Raw genomic sequence first — 19,518 nt, 5'->3', positions numbered from 1 at the left:
ACCAGGGAATCAAAACTTCCTGGCAGACAGTCTGAGCAGAAACCTTTCGGATCCACACAAGTGGATGCTGGACACCAAAATATTCAGGATGATAACAGCAGTTTGGGGATGTCCTCACATAGACCTCTTTGCATCCCATCTCAATCATCAACTACAGAAATTTTGCACAGGATTTTAAGACCAGAACAATTGTGCAAAGGATATGGGACCTTCTTTTGCAGTTTGTATTTTTTTCTTCATAAAGTGCAAATACAATACTTTTTGTTGTTAAAAAGTAAATACTATTGATGGCATATAAAATTCATAATCATTGCTATAATACTTAATATTCGTGATGCTCCTAATAGCTTATAAACCTTTTTCACATATGGAATTCAGATTTAAGTTTTAAATAACTACTAATAGAAAAGGTCTCATTGAGACCTGGGGAACTGGTAGCATTCACACGGAGTTGCCACATCAACTCCCTATACTCCACCCATACATCTTTTGGCCCACCCCTCATATCCTTGTCAGTGACTTGCTCCAGACCTGAAAATTTGAAGCAGTGCCCACTATGTTCAAAGATGTGTCTAGCTAAAGCATTGGACATGTTGACTTTCCGTATGTCATAGAGGTGTTGGTATATCCATTTATTAAAGGCATTTTTGGTTTTCCCTATGCAAAACATACTGCAATGTTGACAAATTGCAATGTATACTAAAGCTTTTGTCATACAGTTCATCTTATGCATAGGTTTAATAGTACCATAACCTTCGATATGCACAAGATCTGTTTCAAGAACATAACTACATTGTGCACAATGTCCACATCTTCTCATACATCCACCGACACTTTTATATACATTCCTTTCTAAAATGTTTTTAATATTGGAACTTCTTTTATACACAACTACTGGCCTCGATCCCATTTCCATTTTACTTTCTTTTATATTGTTTAATATACTCCAATTGTTATAAATAATGTCTTTTGTCTCACTGAAAACAGGACTAAATGTCAAAATTAAAGCCCTGCTGAAGCCTCTATCAGTGACGCCTGTGTTAAAATTATCTGTTCCACCATCCAGTGTGTTCTTGACATTTATATTTGACAAATTGACACCTAATAGGGGAACAAAATGCCCATTATTTCTTTTGTTGGAAACTTCCTGTAAGATGGGATAAATAAATGTTTCAGGGTGTCCTCTCCTGATTAACATATGCTTAAGGGTGTTCATTTTGTCAGTGAATTGTTTATAATCACTGACCATTCTTGCTAATATCACCCCTTGTCCCTTAACCAATGATTTTTTCTGGTGCATGGGGTGACAGCTACCAAAATGTAACAAGGTATTCGAAAAAGTGGGTTTCCTGTATATTGTTGAATTAAACCCTTTTTTAACCTGGTCCTTAGTGATTTTGATATCTGGGAAATGTACTGTGTCCTTGGTGGATTCCATAGTAAAGGACAAAAATGTGGTATTACTGTTTAAAAATTCAAAAAAACTGTCCAGTGCTTCATCCGTACCATCCCAAAATATCAGGATGTCGTCCAAAAAATGCCCATAAAATTTACGGACCAGGTTAGAGGCACTGTCAACATGTCCAATGCTTTAGCTAGACACATCTTCGAACATAGTGGGCACTGCTTCAAATTTTCAGGTCTGGAGCAAGTCACTGACAAGGATATGAGGGGTGGGCCAAAAGATGTATGGGTGGAGTATAGGGAGTTGATGTGGCAACTCCGTGTGAATGCTACCAGTTCCCCAGGTCTCAATGAGACCTTGTCTATTAGTAGTTATTTAAAACTTAAATCTGAATTCCATATGTGAAAAAGGTTTATAAGCTATTAGGAGCATCACGAATATTAAGTATTATAGCAATGATTATGAATTTTATATGCCATCAATAGTATTTACTTTTTAACAACAAAAAGTATTGTATTTGCACTTTATGAAGATTAAAATACAAACTGCAAAAGTTTTGTACATTTAATTTTAGGTAATGTTCCTTTAGGAACAAACAGTTTTTCATCAGTGAACTGGTGTTCTTTATGAATTAATTGTGTTAATTAATGGGGGTGTGGTTTTAAAATCATGTGATTGTACTGAGTTGATATTTAAGTTTGTTACATTGTATTTCAAGTGTTTCTGATGAAGTCTGAGGCTTAAGGCCTACAAAAGCGCTCAAAATCAATAAAGTTTGCTGTTGAACTTCGTTTGGATCCTGCTTCTTTTGAATTATTAGCTTTTTTAAATGTCTGTGTTCTGCTTTTGTGTTACATGCATGCAGTAATGTTTGGCAGGTTGATCTTTCATACAGTTGTTTTTTGTCATGTCCACTTGAACCTGTGTCACATCTTACAATACTTTTTCTTTTAATGAACATCCTAAAAAAAAAAAAAATAAATACCACAATAACGTTATGCACCCCCATGTGGGGACCTTTGCCCCTACATTTTCTCCTTAGTTTTATATATAAATATAGTAACTCCATGGTCACACAACTGATGAGAAAAGAAAAAAAACACAATAATTCAGTACTGAAGCACAAATACAGATGCACAGGTCTGGGGCACAACATGATGCTGACCTTTGCAAACTAATCATTCTCTGCTAGACTCTCTTCCTTAATAACACCTATGCTAAGAAACAACACTATCACATACTTTATATAGACTTCTGTATTTTTCTAGCAAATACGTTTTCAGTCAAATGAGGTCTCGGTCAAATGGGTTCAAACATTTGAGATTCATTCAAATGAGCATTCAGTCAAGTAACGTAGACAGATTTCTGCTGATAACCTTCTCTGATATGAATAAAATGATTGCTGAGCTTCTGTCCTGTGAATTCAAATCTTCTTTGCTTTTCATGGTCTTCTGTGTATCTTAAGTAAAACTCTCCCTAAACTGCTTGTATGATACTACTGATGCTGTATGCCATGCAGCAGCAACTGGATCAATCATGCACAAGTATGAGTGGCTTAGGACACAATATTCCTGAAGATATTAAAGCACAGTTACTTAATGCCCCATTGGATAAGGAAGTTTTATGTGGTACTTCTTTAGGAGATATTTTAAAAATTTGTGATGATGGGGAAAACTGATCCAAGGAATAAAGCAGATGTTTCAGTCTTCTATCCCGTAATATAGTAGGAATTACCCATCTAGTTCTGGTCTGTATTAGGAAGCCTTATAAACAATCACAGTAGAAGCCTTGGAAACAATAATACAAGAAAAGTGTCAAGGAAATCAAAGGAAAAAAGGAAGCAGTGCTAAAGATCAATCACAAAGTAAGAAAAATGCATCACTATCCTTTCTCTTCCTCTTCCTTCCCTACCTTGCCATTCCTCTCATTCTGACAGACAGTATCGCTCTCTTTATTTCACTTTTTAGCAATAGATCACAACAGATGTCTGGGTACTAACAACAGTCCAAAACATATACAATATTGGAACTTTTAATCAAATTCATCTTTTCCCTTCTATAGTTTCTGTAGTTATCTTAAGGCATCATAGAATCAGTTCCAAAATCCAAACAGAGCAAATTATTTTATTCAAGAATATTCCTAGTACCCAAAAAGGGGGAACCTAGAGACCTCTACTGGAGCTGTCTTTTCTCAATCCATTCATAAGGGTTACAAAATTCAAAATGCTCACCCTACAAGCACTTTTTCTGTAATTCCCCTTCTTTCCATTTTAATGACTTTGGGCCACAAAGACACCTTTGGTCACATACCCATTTGCAGAGATTTAAGATTTTTAAGATTTTCTGTTTCTGGTTCATGTGACAAAGGGAAATACTGCCAGCCCAGCTAGCTGGAAATTTGTAAATAATTAGATGTCATTGGTGGATATCGAAATGATTTGTGTAAGATGCTTGTGTTACAAATGTATTAGAACTGTATGTCGTGTATATCAAATTGCTTGTACAGATATGTGTGTTGAAAAGGGCATTTGCAAAAAGCTTGTGTTTAAAATGGACCCACAGTGTGCCCCACTAGAATAGAACAGAAATGTAAATCCAAAAAAAAAAAAAATTGGATTTGTGGTTTGGACTTGGTTTGTGTGGTTCCTGGGCTTCTACCTTCACTACTTGTAGAACAGAAATGTACGTGCACTGTTGTATCTGTTTAAATGTATATATTTTAACAGTGGAAATGGGAATACTGGATGTTAACTTCAGAAAAATAGCTGAAATTAAATTACTTTATGGCTACGCAATAAAATATGGTATTTTTCAGTTTTCATTGCAGGTACAGTCACAGAGTCCATAATGAGAAGTTTTCTGTTTTGTCTTCAAAGTTAACTAATTACTACCTCAGAAAGTATGAAGGAATGCAATTGTTTTATGTCTTCTAGCATCTGCCAAAGATCTGAGGTATATATTTTCACAGATAGATGCTAAATACTGCCAGCTTCCTGCAGTGGGGGTTTCACCTGAGATAGAGTCAGATGACAAGAAATTATGTCATTCTGCAAGCTATCCCAGCAGTAACATTTGCGATATTAATTTGAGAGCTCTCTGAGAGAGACAGTGCATTCTGTATTCTGTCTTGAACCTGACAACAACAGGAACCATTCCCTACACATCTGCCTTGATCTGATGAAGTACGTTATTTGGGAATAGTATAATTTTCTTAGATATAGTCAGGAATATAGCAAAGCCTAGATTAAATATTTTCTTTATTTATTTGAGACTGTCCTATAATGTTGTTTTAAATATTTCCTGTAATTTTGAACTCTGTCACTTTGATTATACACTGAGTATTTTCTTTTTTTTTTATTTATTATTAAATATATTTAAACTTTTTTTCATTGTGGCTGATCTGTCTAGAGACATTTAAGTTTTGAGAATACTTGCATATTTATTTGGTGACACCGTGTGGGTCACTTCTAATAGCCTTGCACTTGGTCAAACTACTACTTGTATTAATATTAATATTACACAGTAAGATTGGACACTCTTTGTTAAGGGCCTTAAAGTAGCTGATAAGGATTTGGCTGGTGGCAGTGATAACTACCTTATAGTCTAGGAAAAAGGGGGCATAGCTAATAAACCTGTGTCAGTCTTTCCCAGGTAGGTGTGTGTGTGTGTGTGTGTGTGTGTGTGTGTGTGTGTGTGTGTGTGTGTGTGTGTGTGTGTTAGCTACTTGGGCAGGAACACAAAGCACTGGTTGGACAGAGAGGGTAATGGAGTTCTTGGCTTGGCCACTCAGCTGACTTCTCAACTCTATAGCTGTGCCAGTGGGGAGTCTTATTGGAGATTTGGATAAAAAGGGAAAAACGGCCCCAGACTGACTGTGGTCTCTGTGTTCTGTTAAGGGAAATTGCACTTGATGCAGAGAGCTGCATCTGGAAATACTGTGTGTGTGTGTACTTGTTATCGTCCCAGTTTACATCCCCCACTATTGTCAGTGGTGAGGATTGAGGCTCCTTGATTACTGGTCCAGTGGTGGGTCGTGACATTATTAGTGGCAGTGATGGAATCACCACATCACATATTGGGATTCAGTGGTATGGATATTGAACTCCTGTAGCCTGTAAACAGTGGTCACTAAAGGTGTTTGTACTCTCAAGCAGCCACACAGTAGACAGTCAGAGCTTCATATCACAATAGTTTTATTTATTTTTTTGTTAGCTTAGTTAGTCAGGGAGAGCAGGCAAGGATGTCAGCTGAGGAGTATGGCAAGCTGACAAGAAACCAGTTGGCAGAGATGTGCCAAGACAAAGGATTGGTGCATGCCAACCTGACTAAAGCAGAAGTCATTGCAGCGTTAGTAACAGCCGCATCACAGACCAGCAACCAGGAGGACAGCCAGACTTTGGGGATGTGCAACTCTCAGAAAATGGAGAGTTCATCCTTTCCACAGAGGACTTAAAAATCTGTCTGGAGTTAAAGAGACTGAACTGGAGGCCAAATGGTTGGATATAGAATCAGCAGAGAGACTGCGACGTTTAGAGGCTGAAGAAAATGAGAAACTGTGACAGAAGAAACAAATGGAATTAGAAACAGCAGAGAGACTGAGACATCTGGAAGATGAAGAAAATGAGAAGCAGAGGCAACATGAAAAGGAGATGCAGGCTCTTCGCCAGGGTCATGGAGGTAATGGGGAAGGGAATAACCGAACCCCAGAAGCAGTAAAGGTCAGTTAATTTCTTCCACAATTTACAGAGTGTGATAATTCTGATAGTATTATTCATATGTCTGAAAGGGTATGTAAACAGTATAATACTGACCAAGGGCTCTGGATATGGTTCCTGACCCCCTTACTCCATGGTAAAGCTGTAACTGCTGATCTGATATTGTTAATCCTTGTTCATTCCTTATGTATGGGTATCACTTCCGACCTCGGAACCGAGCCGGCCATTTTCCAAGCTCGCGTCAGCTACAAACTCTCGAGCTAAACTCTTACCCATAATCCCCCTCTCGCTGTTACCTCAGATTTTGTTTGCCGCGTTGCCATTCGGTCGTGTCAAGCTGCTTCTCTTGAGCTAAGTATAGTTATTTTTTGTCAGACTAGTCATATATATAACTTTTTCTGTCAGAAAAGTTTATTTTTTGTTGTCTCTTACCCTATCGCATTTAGTGACCATATTTTCTTGAGTTTCTTCTCTTTACTCTGCACCTTTTGCCACGAGGTATTTCTCCCTTACCATCGTTGGTAATCTCGTCCTTTTCTTCATACCTTCGGGTATTCTTTTGTACCATTGCTGGTACCTTTTCAACTGTCCCCTTTTTCTATCATGGCAGATAAGAAAGGTAGTCCGGGATTTAAAAGGTATTCTGATTGTGGACACAAATTACCTACATCAGATGCACACTCTTTGTGCGTTTATTGCTTGGGTGTGTCCCACTTATCTGTTGGCCCACCCTGTGCTATTTGTAAAAATATTTCTAACAACCTTGTTGGAAAGGAAAAATAAGTTGTTGCTGAAGTGACTTCTCAAATCTCCCTTTTCAGAGGCTATTTTTGGGTCGGAGGCTTCAACCCCTCCTAGAGCCCATAAGAAAATTTTGGATGATCCTACTAAGGCCAAGTCTTTGCCTTCGTCCCCGGCTGGGGACTCCTGCCAACCAAGATCCAAGAAGGCTAAAGTTTCTGCTTCAGAGCTCACTCAATCAGCCCCAGTGCTTTCAGTGTCTAGACCTTCGGCACCATCAGTGATCTTGGCTCCGTCTTCTCCTGTAGCCTTTACTATATCAGCACCGAGGGACTCCTCGGTTCAGACTATTACGACTACTACATCAGCACCGACCGTTCAGTCGGCGCAGACCTTGACCACATCAGCTTCAACATCTTACTCGGAACCGACACCTCAGTTATCAGCTCCAATTTTGTCGGTTCCAGCTTCGGTACCGGCAACCACTTCAGCACCGATCCTTGTGTCAGTGCAGACCGTGACCTCGGCAGCAATGATTTCCTCGGTGCAGACACCCGTAGTCCAGTCTCTCGGCACCGTTGTTCTCGGTGCGGACTGGTGAGGTGGACACCGAGCTTGTCTCTTCTGTGGACAGACCTGTTTCTCCCTCAGTCTCCATGAGGTCCACTAGAAGACTTTCCGAACACGACGTGTTGCGTCTTGTGGATCAAGTGCTTCTGGCCAGAGGTATCCCACCCCCAGGACCTATCCTTCCTTGGGAGGTGATCACCCATCTCCAAAGACCCCTTCTTATTCTCCTCCTTCATTGCCTTTGAAGTCCAATGATATAGCACAGTCTTCCCCCTCTGTGGTTCCCTTTATGGCTCTCACTAAGGAACCGCAGTTGCCTTCATGGCAGGAGAGTTTTTCTATGACCCAGGATGACAGTTATGACACGTGTAATTTGCTGTTCCACAGCCATCTGGTGACTCCGAGTCGGCAGGCTGAGCCACTTAGGGGAGGGGTGACCCCTGTCCTGGACACTCACCCCTCTTCAGGTGGACCAGCCTTTCAACTGATGGAGAAGGGTCTGGCTTCTGCTGGCAATACTGTGCTGTCTATCCCCTGCCCTCCTCTGGTACACTGTTTTCACACATCGCACCTAGCAGACACCGGCTGCAAGGGCCTCAGGATATATTCCCACAGGAAACCCCTTTTCCGCTGTCTTCCCCAGCTTCTCCCTCTGAGGAAGTCCACTGGAAAAGTTCATGTAAGAGGAAGCACATGGACTCCAGAGAGGAGTCCCTCAATGAAGACACAGACTTTGATGAGGGGGAAGGATCCCCTTGCTCACCCTCTGAGGTATCCTTTGGTGATATCCTCGAAATCCTTAAACAGAGTGGTGACTGGCAGCCCTCTAATCCGACCTCTGAGGAGTCTGTGTTCCTGCAGGCCTTTCGCGCCTGGCCCCCTACCTCTGGGTTACTCCACCTGCCGATGAACTTATCCGGCTCATTGTGCAGCATGTGTGGAAGGCTCCTAACACCATCGAGGCTGTTCCCCGGAGGTCAGATAAGATTTTGCCCCCTCCTGCTACTGATCCCCATTGGTCTAAAGGTCTTCCTGTGGATGCTGTGGTGGTGGTAGCCGCAACAAAAAAAGGATCTGGTGGAAGAAGAAAGCCAGACTGTCCATCCGCTTAACAAAGAGTCCTGGGCCCTGGACAGGATAGGGAAGCGCACCTTTGCATCAGCGACCTTTACTGTCAGGTCCCTGAATTATATGGCTAACTTTACCAGGGTACAAAGCGATCTGATTTCCGAGCTCTCTCAAACCTTGGCTGGTGCCGTGTCTAATGAGGTCCATGACAAAGTGGCCTCTCAGCTGGCACCATTGAGTCAATATCTAACTCCTCTATGTGACTGATATCTCACGCATTAGAAGGAGCAGCTAGAGTGGTGGGTTCAGCTGTGGTCTTGAGACAGCAAGCCTGGATGCGCTTGTGCAATTTCGCGGAACCCTTTAAGGCTTCCTTTCTTAATGCTCCCATTGAGGCCTCTTCTTTGTTTGGACCCAAAGTTAAAAGCACACTGGCCAGATGTGAACAGGACGGTAAGTCCCTTTCTGCCATAGGCATCCGTTATTCTTCCCCTCAATGTGCTTTCTCCTGAAACCAAAAGAGTGGGAAGATATGGTTCAAGAAATCTCAGGGCCTTTTCGTGACACACAGGCCGAGTTCTCCCCTAGAGGCAGAGGGGGAAACTCACAGGGAATACGCTCCTTTCGGGGCAGTGGGGGTCCGTGTAACTAGGGTTCCAGGGACTCTTTCCCTGGCCAATCCTACCAGCGCTCTTGAAGAGTGGCACAACTCCTTTCTTCTGGAGGTGGTTGGGGGTCGTTTCTCCTTTTACCTTTCTGCCTGGCTAACCATCACCACCGATTCTTGGGTACAAAGGATTATAACCAGAGGCTATCATATCCCCTTCGATCTTTGTCCTGTCCCTTCAAAAAACCTTCCTGACGTTCCACCCAGTCAAAGGGAAGAAGCAACACTAGAAATAGAAAAGCTGTTAAGAAAGAGAGTCATCCAAATAGTCCCTCCAGACCAGATAGGATCCGGATTCTACTCAAGACTATTTTTGATGCCAAAGAAAACCGAGGACTGGAGACCAATTTTGGATCTCAGTGTATTGAACAAGTTTATGAGAGTATAAAAATTCCGGATGGTCACAATACAGTCTATCCTCCTGCTTTTGGAAAAAGACGATTGGATGTGCTCGATAGATCTTCAAGATGTGTACTACCACATAAAAGTGGACAGGCCATCAAGAAGATTTCTGTGTCATTACTGAAAATTATATGTAGGCATATATATATATATATATTTATTTATTACGGGTTATTATATTATATATATGTGTGTATATGTATGCATTTATACACATATATATAATTTTTATATTTTTATATATATATATATATATATATATATTTATTGTACACATTTGACTCTTTTATATACATGTTTACAGATGCACAGAATATTTTCAGTAATGACAACAATGACATATTATTTATAATCAATATTGATTGCTGCTTTATGGTTTTAAGATAAGTAATATGTAATTTTGAGCCATTTGGGGGTGTGTATTGTTTTTATTCATGGTGTTTTGAACCTGTATTTTTGTTTATTTTTGTTTATTACAGTTTTACAGAATGTAATGTTCCAAGCAGTGGTGCACAGACTTTTAATTAGAAGTTAGCCCTTTAAATTTGCTATCAATTAATTTTGTTATCAATGAATAGATTGTTCAATTAAAGAAATTGTTGAATTTTAGCCAATAGGCTACTAATACTGTGATATAAAATGTATGAATTGGAAAGGGTAACTGGATTCTGAAGAAGTCTCCGTCAAGGAGATGAAAGCGCTTAATCAGTTACTTTTTTCTGTCTTTTATTTTCATTTTCATTAAACATATTTAAAATATCCGTTTGAATATCGTTTTACCTTGTGATTACAACAGCAGTTTGGTTCGTGGTTAAAGGGACAGCCTTTATTGTGCCGGAGCAGCGTTGTGTTCTAATTTTGTTTTGTGCTACAACTTTGGGCTGTGTGGTTACTTATTGCAGTTTCTGCTATGATAAGTACAGTAAGGTATTAGATAGGTTAGGAGTCACTCTTTTGTGAAAACAGTACCTGTGTTCTTCAGGAATGCATCTGCTTAGAATGTCTGCAATGCTGTCACATGATCATACTTCCATATTAGTTTCTAAGCATTAAAACTGGTGGTCCAGTCTAGGGGCAGAGCTGGCATTGTCACTTATGTTTTGCAGGTAATTCTATAGACCAGCTTCCTTTGTGGAGCTTATAAGCTGCACTGTTATGTAATCCCAGAGTCCTTTATTGAGTCCTACAACAGTTATTCTTATGATGTACATAACAGAGTTGTGGATAACTCACAGTAACACTAGATGTACGTAAGTTAGGATCATTTCACAAGATAGGTCCCTATCCTTATGGTTGACATGCTGTGTGCATATTGTATCTGATAACAAATATATCTATTCTTAGACCTCTTTTTTATTTGTCATGTTTTGACTTGTAGAAGTGGATCTTATTTTGTGTATGTAGCTGGAGTTTTATTTTTCTTTATATAGAAAGCAGTTGAATATTATATGTTCCACATAGTTGATATGCCCGGTAACCATTTGAAGTGTCAGGACCCACCAGAGTGAGTCCCAAAAATGACTGAATGGAGAAAAAACAGACTTGCATATGCTAAGTACAAGATGGCCATTTCCTGGAAAATTGTTTGTTTTTTGTGTGATGCATGGTGATCTCATAGTCTTTATATACAAGTTCAAGGAGTGTGGGGCTTGTCCCCCTGCAGAAAAGTTTAAACGAGAAGCAAGATCTTTGAGAGTCGTGCTTTTCCTCAGTTTTCAGTCTTTTTTTTTTGGCTTGTTGGTGCATGAAATTTTAATAAGGAGCCAAGACAGTGCCCTTATATCTGAATCAATTTGCAGTGCCTGTGTGCTTTTCTACTACTTATTTCTAATTTCCTTGCATTTAATGTGCCATATGACCATTTGTTGTTGCATTGTCTTTTCCAGTTTGCAAAAGTGAAGGCACAGATGCCCTGTATTGACCAGTGCTGAAGATTGTATACTGGAGGCATTCAGCTGAAGAATCTGTCTGAGGACTTACATCCACACCTGGCAGACATCCTGTTCATATACTGAGTTCTCTGACAACTGTTAGTAGAACAGTTGTTACATGTGTATCTTGTTTCCTTAAATAGGTCAATATAGAGTAGGTGGTAGAAATGGTTCATGTATACCTTTCATTTCATCATCATTCTCTTGTACTGGCCAAATTTCCTACCTGTGCTAAGGGTTTAATTAATTTAAATTGCTCTGTTTATGGATTTTTCCAGAGATGGTTTTTGTTGGCTCATTGGAGGACTCCGGTAGTGTAGCAAGACACCTTAACCATTGTACCAACCCCCAACCCCTTAGATTACTTTTTTGTCTAGGCTTCATTTATTAGTGCACACATTTCAGTCATTTTGTCGTACAGTGACTGGTTGAAGGCAGTGGCTGATTTAAGTATTTCTTATGGGGATTCTCCATTCTGTGACAAAGAGTCTTTCTCCACCTTCACACTTGAGCTTCATAGCGGACTTGTATTGCAGTAACCATTTGAACTGATTGGTTAAGTGGACCATAATGTTGTGTTCTGGACGATAGCATTTCTTTTGGTGATCACCTCCACCTGGTATACTTCAAGATTGTAGGCTCTAACTTGCAAATAGATCTACCACTCCCCCAGTCTTCTATAAGAACTGATCTTTTGACAAATTCTTGTATCTTCATGAAGGTCATTTTTGAGCTGCCATTCAACTAGTTTGTTCACCTCTTTGAATTTTTCCAGGCAATGCAAACACTGGGGAACCTATCCATGTTATCCTGGATAAATACTGTTAATTATGTTTTTTACCTCTGTGAAGTCCATTGAGATAGCAAGAAAGATCATTTGTTGGTTTTCTTTGCTTCTATTAATGACGTTTTAGCAGTTAAACTTACTCCAAGTGAATTGTTAGTTGTGTTATAGGTTGTTATCAGACATTTAAAATAATGTTTGCAAATGCCATGGTAGACTTTTCATCAAAAGGATAACTGCATGTAGTATTTGCTTTAGGAATGTGTCCACAGTGGCCTTGTTCTGTGGTCAACAAGTCATTAGTACACATCTATCAAGGACTGCAGTTTGAACTTCTGTTCTAGGAGTAAATTGCCCTTTCTTGGAAGGCTGCCCATTAATACATCTTAACTGAAGTTCTCCTTCTGCCCCACTTTGGGATGTTCTTCCCAATATAATGGGAGTATGCACATGTCAGTCAATCTTTGTGAAGGGCTTCTGCACTGGTTATATTATTCCTTCCATTGCTTACCCCCTGCTCATTCGGGGCACTCTGTGGTGTTTGTTTGGATCTCCTATAAGTAAGTAAACTTCTATACGTTTGTAGTTTTTTTTAACATTCTCTGTATGTTTTTTAAAGCTGTTACCCACTGATCAAATGTGATCTATTGGTAGGGCTTTCAGGGTGCACATGTCCTTAACTTCAGTTAAGGCATGTGTACCTCAAGTGCAAGTGTCAAAGGGTTTAAAGAGAGTCACAGGCATGTTCTACCTGTTATAGAGGGCACAGTTGAGTAGTCAGCTGTTATAGGAATATTCACATCTCCAATATTCTAGTTTATCTACTTTTGAGAGTGTTATCTAACTGGACACAGTGCATCCTTTTTTGTCTTGTAGGAATCCATTTGTCTCCAGAAGAGTTTCATAAAAAAGTAGAAATATATTTGAAAGAGAATGATGAAAAAAGCACCATTCTGTTGGACTGCAGGAACTTCTATGAAAGTAAAATTGTAAGTGATGTGTTAATGCTGTGAGCATCATTAGTCTGTACAAAATAAATGTGCATGTCATTTTAGAAGTTTGTTTTGTTGTAATTAAGTAAAATGCTATAATTAATGTTGTTGATGAAATTTAATTATTTTTGGTTCTCGCCTGTAAAATTACCATAGGGATTCACATCTGAGTGTTGTGCAGTTGCACAGTACCAATAGACAGAAGTTCACTTTTTATGGATGGTGGCACACATCTAAGAAGACAGTGTCCCCTTCACATAATTACTAATTAGTACTTGCACTGCATATCTGTGAATATCAAGTTTGCTTTATTTATTTACTTATCTAGTTATTTACTTAATTTTTTTACTTATCTTTGTTTGGTAACTGTGTATGTACAGCTAGGTAGAGTCCATTTACAAGTAAGACCTGTGAAGAAAATTCTCCTTTAGTGACAGTGTCCAGTCTTAAGTGAAATGTTACTCTGGGGTAGAATCATGATTCCCCATTCACTGATCCAAATTGCACTTGAATAAGTGCAGGGAAGAACTCTACTTCATCACATGAATGGGAAACCTGTTCCAGAGAAGCAGTAATCTCTGAGACACATACCTGTCCCTTCAGCATATCTTATTTATGCTGCAGACGAGGTTCTAGGTCCCTTGATGGAATGTTTTGGATGGTATTTGTTATGCAGATGTGCACCAGGTCCATAACAGTAGGATCAGAGGATGCCTTGAAGGCCAGACATAGATCACCTTTGGGCAGTCTGTACGAGATGTAGTACAGGGATAAGGTTTTGAGGTGGACCACATAGGACTTTTTTTACACCATGTAATGTTTTTGTGAGGAACTTCTGTGGTAGCTCCATTTGTTGCATATGCCTGGTCAGGTACATACTGAAGGGGGCATTGTACTCAATGACTGAGCTTAAGAAGGTCAAGTACAATGGAAAAATCACATCTTTGGACTATGATGCCGTACCCTTGCTTATAAGTTGCGCAGCATAGAGTATCGTCTCACTGTGCATTAATCTGGACATTGAAAATCTCTTAACCCTGGACACTCATCAGTTCGGCTTTGTTAAACACAGATCCTGCCTCTTTAATCTTCATTAATTTTTTTGAAAAATTCACTGAAACAGTTGATAGTAGATAGAAATACAGTGCATATGCATACAGCATATCTGGACATGCACTGTTCCAAGTGCAAGCATTATTGACAGACTTGTAATCTGAATAGGAATCCATATGTTGTGCAGGAGATAGTGAACTGTCTCACAAAAACAATGTGCTTAGAAATGCAGGTGCCACTTCTGAAAGCTAAAAAAGTTACCAGTGGTGTACCACAGGGCTTTGTGTTGGGTCTTTTTCTATGTGGCATCTTTTTCTCAGATCTTCAAACCAACACACATAGTCTATGGTTATCCAAGTCTGCAGATGACTACAAATTCGGTGCTGTTTATTTGATTTTTCACTGATTGACTGATGCTTTTTCTGTGTTAACAGTTTGTGCAAGGACAGTGCTCTCAAACTGAACAAGAAAACCTATGGTATAGTACATGTGTATCATATTATATAGGCAACAGAGACACAACTCTAATCAGACACTGTCTTCTGTGTCGCTTATTTAATTTCCAAAAGCATCTCTTCAAGAGCCAAAGAAGTCATACTTCCCTTTTACTTATGTCTTACAAGACCCATTATTGGATGTAAAGCCTTTATTGGCATGTATTTTTGTAAACATGTCATTAAAATAAAAAGATCAGTGGCTTTAAGACCCACAGTTATCTGGAGAGACAGACAAGGTAGCACTCTCTGTACTTATTTGATCTCGCATAGGCTCCTCCATAGTGATCTTTGTCTAGCATTTTGAGACAAGAAAGCTCTGACCTTCCTTGAGCTTGTGTTACTTCGCAGAGCAAATAGTTACCCAAACACCTGGTTAAAGGAACTAGATTTCTGAGTCTTTGATCACAACCAGTTTATTTTGTTTTTGATACTTGAATGTTAAGAAATTTAGGTTCTGAGCAAAGTTTGAGAAGTGAATCTTGGAATCCATTTTGAGAACGCACAAAAGTTGGTTATGATGTGAGACCTAATCACATTTCTTGTAGTGCATGGAACTGATGCTAGTTACTTTAAGGAAAAAAAAGATAAAAAGAAATTAAAGAGTGAAGTGTTTTACTGGCATTGACATTTGAAAGCAGGTAAAGCACTTTGTTCTACAAAGGGGCACTGCTTCTACATGCTGTCTGACAGCCCAAGTGCTTTAAAAACTGATACACACTTCATTCTTCAACTAAAATTTTCGCCACTGATTCTAAATACAACCACAAAGCATTCTATAGCTATGTCAAGGATCTCAATGGCAAGGGGTGGGAGGTTGGCATAATGGTTAAGGTATTTGCCTTATAAACCAAAGGTGCAGGGTTAGATTCTCACACTGGGTAATTGGCTATGCTTAAAATGGCCCACAAAGGCCAGTAGCCTAGTACTAATCTATGAGTCTGTGAGTCTATGAGTCTTGTATAGGCCCTAGGGCCAATAGCCTAGTACCTACCTATGAACCTGTAAAAGTGTGACAAAGTGAAGTTCTAACAGCTTTTAAGCTATTTTATCTTCTGCTGCTCTTCTTTCCCATCTGAAAGTCCATAGTGTGAGACCTGATCGTGATATTACTTAGGTGTCCGTAACATGCATTTGTTAAGCATCTCTAAGCTTGGTTAAGATTAGATGCCGTGCTAATGATGTTCTTAACAAGTTTATCTTTTTCTTGATTTCAAAGTTTTATTGAGACACTTCATGCACTACAAATAAGTATGATATGCTGGCTTTATTTAATCATATCCCAACATATCGCCCACCTCTGTAACAAACTTCTGCTACATGTCAAATAGAGTAGCACCCTTGTCACCTTTAAGGTAAACTCTGATAATTGAATTAGCAGCCTCAAATTCTCTCCTATGATATGTTGTTTTGTCCTCCTTGAGATCTTTTAAATATTCGGATGCCCCAAGAGGTGCGTTTACTGCTTGGGCACAGGACACTTGGATATGCCTTGAGATATTTGCTCGACTTTCAGTCCCCAGGCCTTGGCAGATAGGAGGAACAAGCTCATCTTGAGAGGGCTTCTTCCCTCCTCTGGAGTCTAGTCTCCCATTCAGAAGAAGCAACCCCCCTCTGCTTCCCCAGGTACATCAGCCTCTACCTTTAAAAGAGGGGAAAACTTTCTGATTTGTCTTCTTCGGATCCTTCAGCTCCTTGCTTGTCTCTGGATCCAACAGGCTCTGTGAATCTGAGGGAGTTGGCTCTGACCCATCCTGCCACCCTGCTGGATCCAATGACTTTGGGTCCAAGCAGCCTCTCGGTGCCGTCGGAGGTCATTAGGATCTGTAGTTCATCTTCTCTGGAGCGGACTCCAAAGAACTCCTGTTTATAGCTAAGTCGCAGAGTCTTACTCCTCATCGAAGCAAGTCACCTTCACCAGCTCGTACCTCCCGGCTAAGTGCTTCACAGGTGCGGTCTACACATTCCTCTTTGTCCTCTAGGTCCTGTCGGATCTCACATTTGGAGATGGATCGGATGACGAGGAGCTTCCTTAAAGCCCAGATCCAGCTGGGGATTTTGTCTTCTCTGACCCACGCTGGATCTGTGAGAGCTCTGACCCTGATACCTCAACCTACTCCTCCGATCCATTTGGTTTCAGAGTTGCAGGTCCTGGTGATTTCAAGTGGATTAGCTTTGGATTGTGGGATGTTCTTTTACCCTGCTCTGACAGAGTCCCAGACCAGCTCAGCCCTGATTTTGTCAGAGCAGAGCAGGTCCTGGATCCAAGGGACCTTCGCTGGGTCCTCGGAGTTGTTGTTAGCTTCAACTTTGTGCTTCTGAGAGCAGTCCCTTCCCTTTGGGGCCTCAGCCTTCAATAGCTTGGGGCTGGTGCCTTCTGGCAGTGTCAGATCTGGGGTGGCCTTGTCTCTTTCTCCCTTGGGGACTTCAGCCTCCGGGGCAGGGGGACAGGCTCCTCCGGCATCCTCGGCATTCCAAGTGGCAGAGAGGGCATTCTTGACTCCTCGAGAGATGGTCCCTCCTCCACAAGGCCCCTCCCAATCCTCCATGGAATGAGGCTTTGCTTGTATTCATCCAATCCATGGTCAGCCCCTCACGGAGAGCCTCCAGCCAACCCCTCAGCAAGGGGTTTCCCTTTCTTCTGAGTCCTCGCCCGAGTACCCCACGGAGAAGATTCCCCGGAATCACCAGTGCAAGAGGAAGCACATTGACTCCTGTTTGGAGTCTTTTACAGAGGGCACTGACTTCAAAAAAGGGGAAAGGTTCCCCATGATCTCCAACCAACCATATCTCCTTTGGAGATATCTTAGAAATCCTGAAATAAAAGAGTGGATGGTCTTCCCAGCACCCTTCCTTGGAGGAGTCAGTGTTCCTGGAAGCATTCGGGATGGGACCATCTACATCATGGGTGACCCCACCGGTGGACAGACTTATTGACCTTATTGCCTGCCAGGCTTGCAAGGAGCCTGACACCATGGAACCAGTCCCTAAGCATGCAGATAAGTACCTTAGTGTCCCCAAGGATCATCCCTTCTGGAGCAAAGGTGTCCCAGTTGATGCAATTTTGGTGTTGGCAGCCACCAAGAAAGAGCTTGCTGAACAGAGCTGTACTGTCCACCCGCCCTCCTGAACAAAGAGTCTCAGGCCTTGGACAGACATGGGAAGCGAGTGTATGCCTCAGCCACCTTTTTGCTGAGTGCATTAAATTATCTGGCACATTTCACTCACCTCCAGAGAGACTTGGTAAAGGAACTTTCCACATCTCTGCAGCAGTCACTGTCAGAGGAAGGCTTTAAAAAGGTTTCCCCACAGCTGAATCCCATGGCTTCTATTGCTAACTCTTCAATGAGGCTAATCTCCCACATGGCAGAGGAAACCTGTTGAGTGGCTGGTGCAGGCATAGCCCATAGACGACATGCCTGAATGAGATTATGTGGATTTGTGGACCCCTTCTAAGTATCCTTCATTAATGCCTGCTTTGATGGTGCCTCCTTTTTTGGACCATTGGTTGAGGAGACTCTGACCCCCAGTGCACAGGAAGGCCTTCCCTTGATAGGGAAGGTAATTTCTAACCTGCAGTCCAAATAAATTCTTGGCGCCTTCCCATTCTATTACCTTTTCCTTTCTAGTTATTTGCTCCGAATACCTTGGTTCCTTTGCCATTTATTTCCAATAAATTCCAGCCCCCTCTTGCCTATTATCTGTATCCCTGACCACAGTCATCCCTATCAGCATAATCTCTTCTCCAGTCGTTTGCTGGTTTGGTTCTTAGAATACTCTGTGCTGTTTTACGAATGTAATACTCTGTGTGATTTGTGTTGTTCGCCTTAAGTGTCTGCATCCAAAATCCCAATCTGTCCTTATTTCTTTAGTTTCCTTCCTGTATCAGCATAATTCCTTCCCACTTTGAATTACAGTTTTCTGCTTGTGCTATGTACAAGAGCCTTAACTGTGTTGCTCTAAAATGCCCCCTCAAATTGGATAATCCTAATAAGCCTTGTTCTATTGGAAGAATCAACTTATCCCACTCGACCCTTGATGTCTTCCCTTCCCAGATTAAATCCTTCAGCTCTTTTTTAATTGTTATCCACAGCTTCTCCTCTGGATGATAAAAATATACTTGACCTGTGTATAAGACTATAATGGGACTAAAAATGTTTTGATGGCTTGTATCTTAGTATCCATAGCCATATAACAAAGCTTCCAGTTTCTCAATTTTTGTATTATCTTCTGCTTTGTATCTTCCCACATATCCTTAGCTACCACAGCAGAGTCATTTCTAATCCATACTCCTAAATACTTCAATGTGAGAGTGTTCAATCTCGCCTTTGTTCTTACACATGGGTTCGGAGCCAATCCTCGGCTCCGTGTCGCCCACTGCAAGCTCTGCATCGAGAAGAAGCTCGAGGACATCCAATACCCACAATCCCCTCTGCCTTTACCTCAGATCTAGTTTGCCGCTGCTGCATACGACGCTGGGGACTAGCTCGAGGCTTTTACAGATAAGAATTTATCTTTCTGTTTAAATTTTTCAAAAATTTTCTTCAATATAGTCTATGAATAGTTAGAGTAGGTGTGTGAGTGGACTTTGATATCTCGGTTCCTTAGATTAGTTACTTAGTTTAACTAAAGGGTACAGAGTTTTTCGGGGCCTACCTCCCCTACTTGAATAACTTGGACTAAGTATTGTGTAGTCT

At 40.8% G+C, this 19,518-nt stretch overlaps 1 protein-coding gene across 1 annotated transcript in view; it reads left to right on the top strand.

Moving 5' to 3' along the window:
- Positions 1-19,518, top strand: part of TSTD2 (thiosulfate sulfurtransferase like domain containing 2) — a 529,591-nt gene that overhangs the window by 258,879 nt on the left and 251,194 nt on the right. Inside the window, exon 6 of the mRNA XM_044060999.1 lies at positions 13,159-13,271. Coding sequence (XP_043916934.1) covers positions 13,159-13,271 — 113 coding nt within the window. The remainder of the gene's footprint in view (positions 1-13,158; positions 13,272-19,518) is intronic.

This window comes from Protopterus annectens, chromosome 2.part0, assembly GCF_019279795.1.
Source record: "Protopterus annectens isolate FY-2018-M chromosome 2.part0, PAN1.0, whole genome shotgun sequence".
In the NCBI taxonomy this organism is placed as follows: Eukaryota; Metazoa; Chordata; order Ceratodontiformes; family Protopteridae; genus Protopterus; species Protopterus annectens.
Note: the sequence above shows the minus strand (reverse complement) of the source record. Positions and strands in the feature narration are given on the sequence as shown.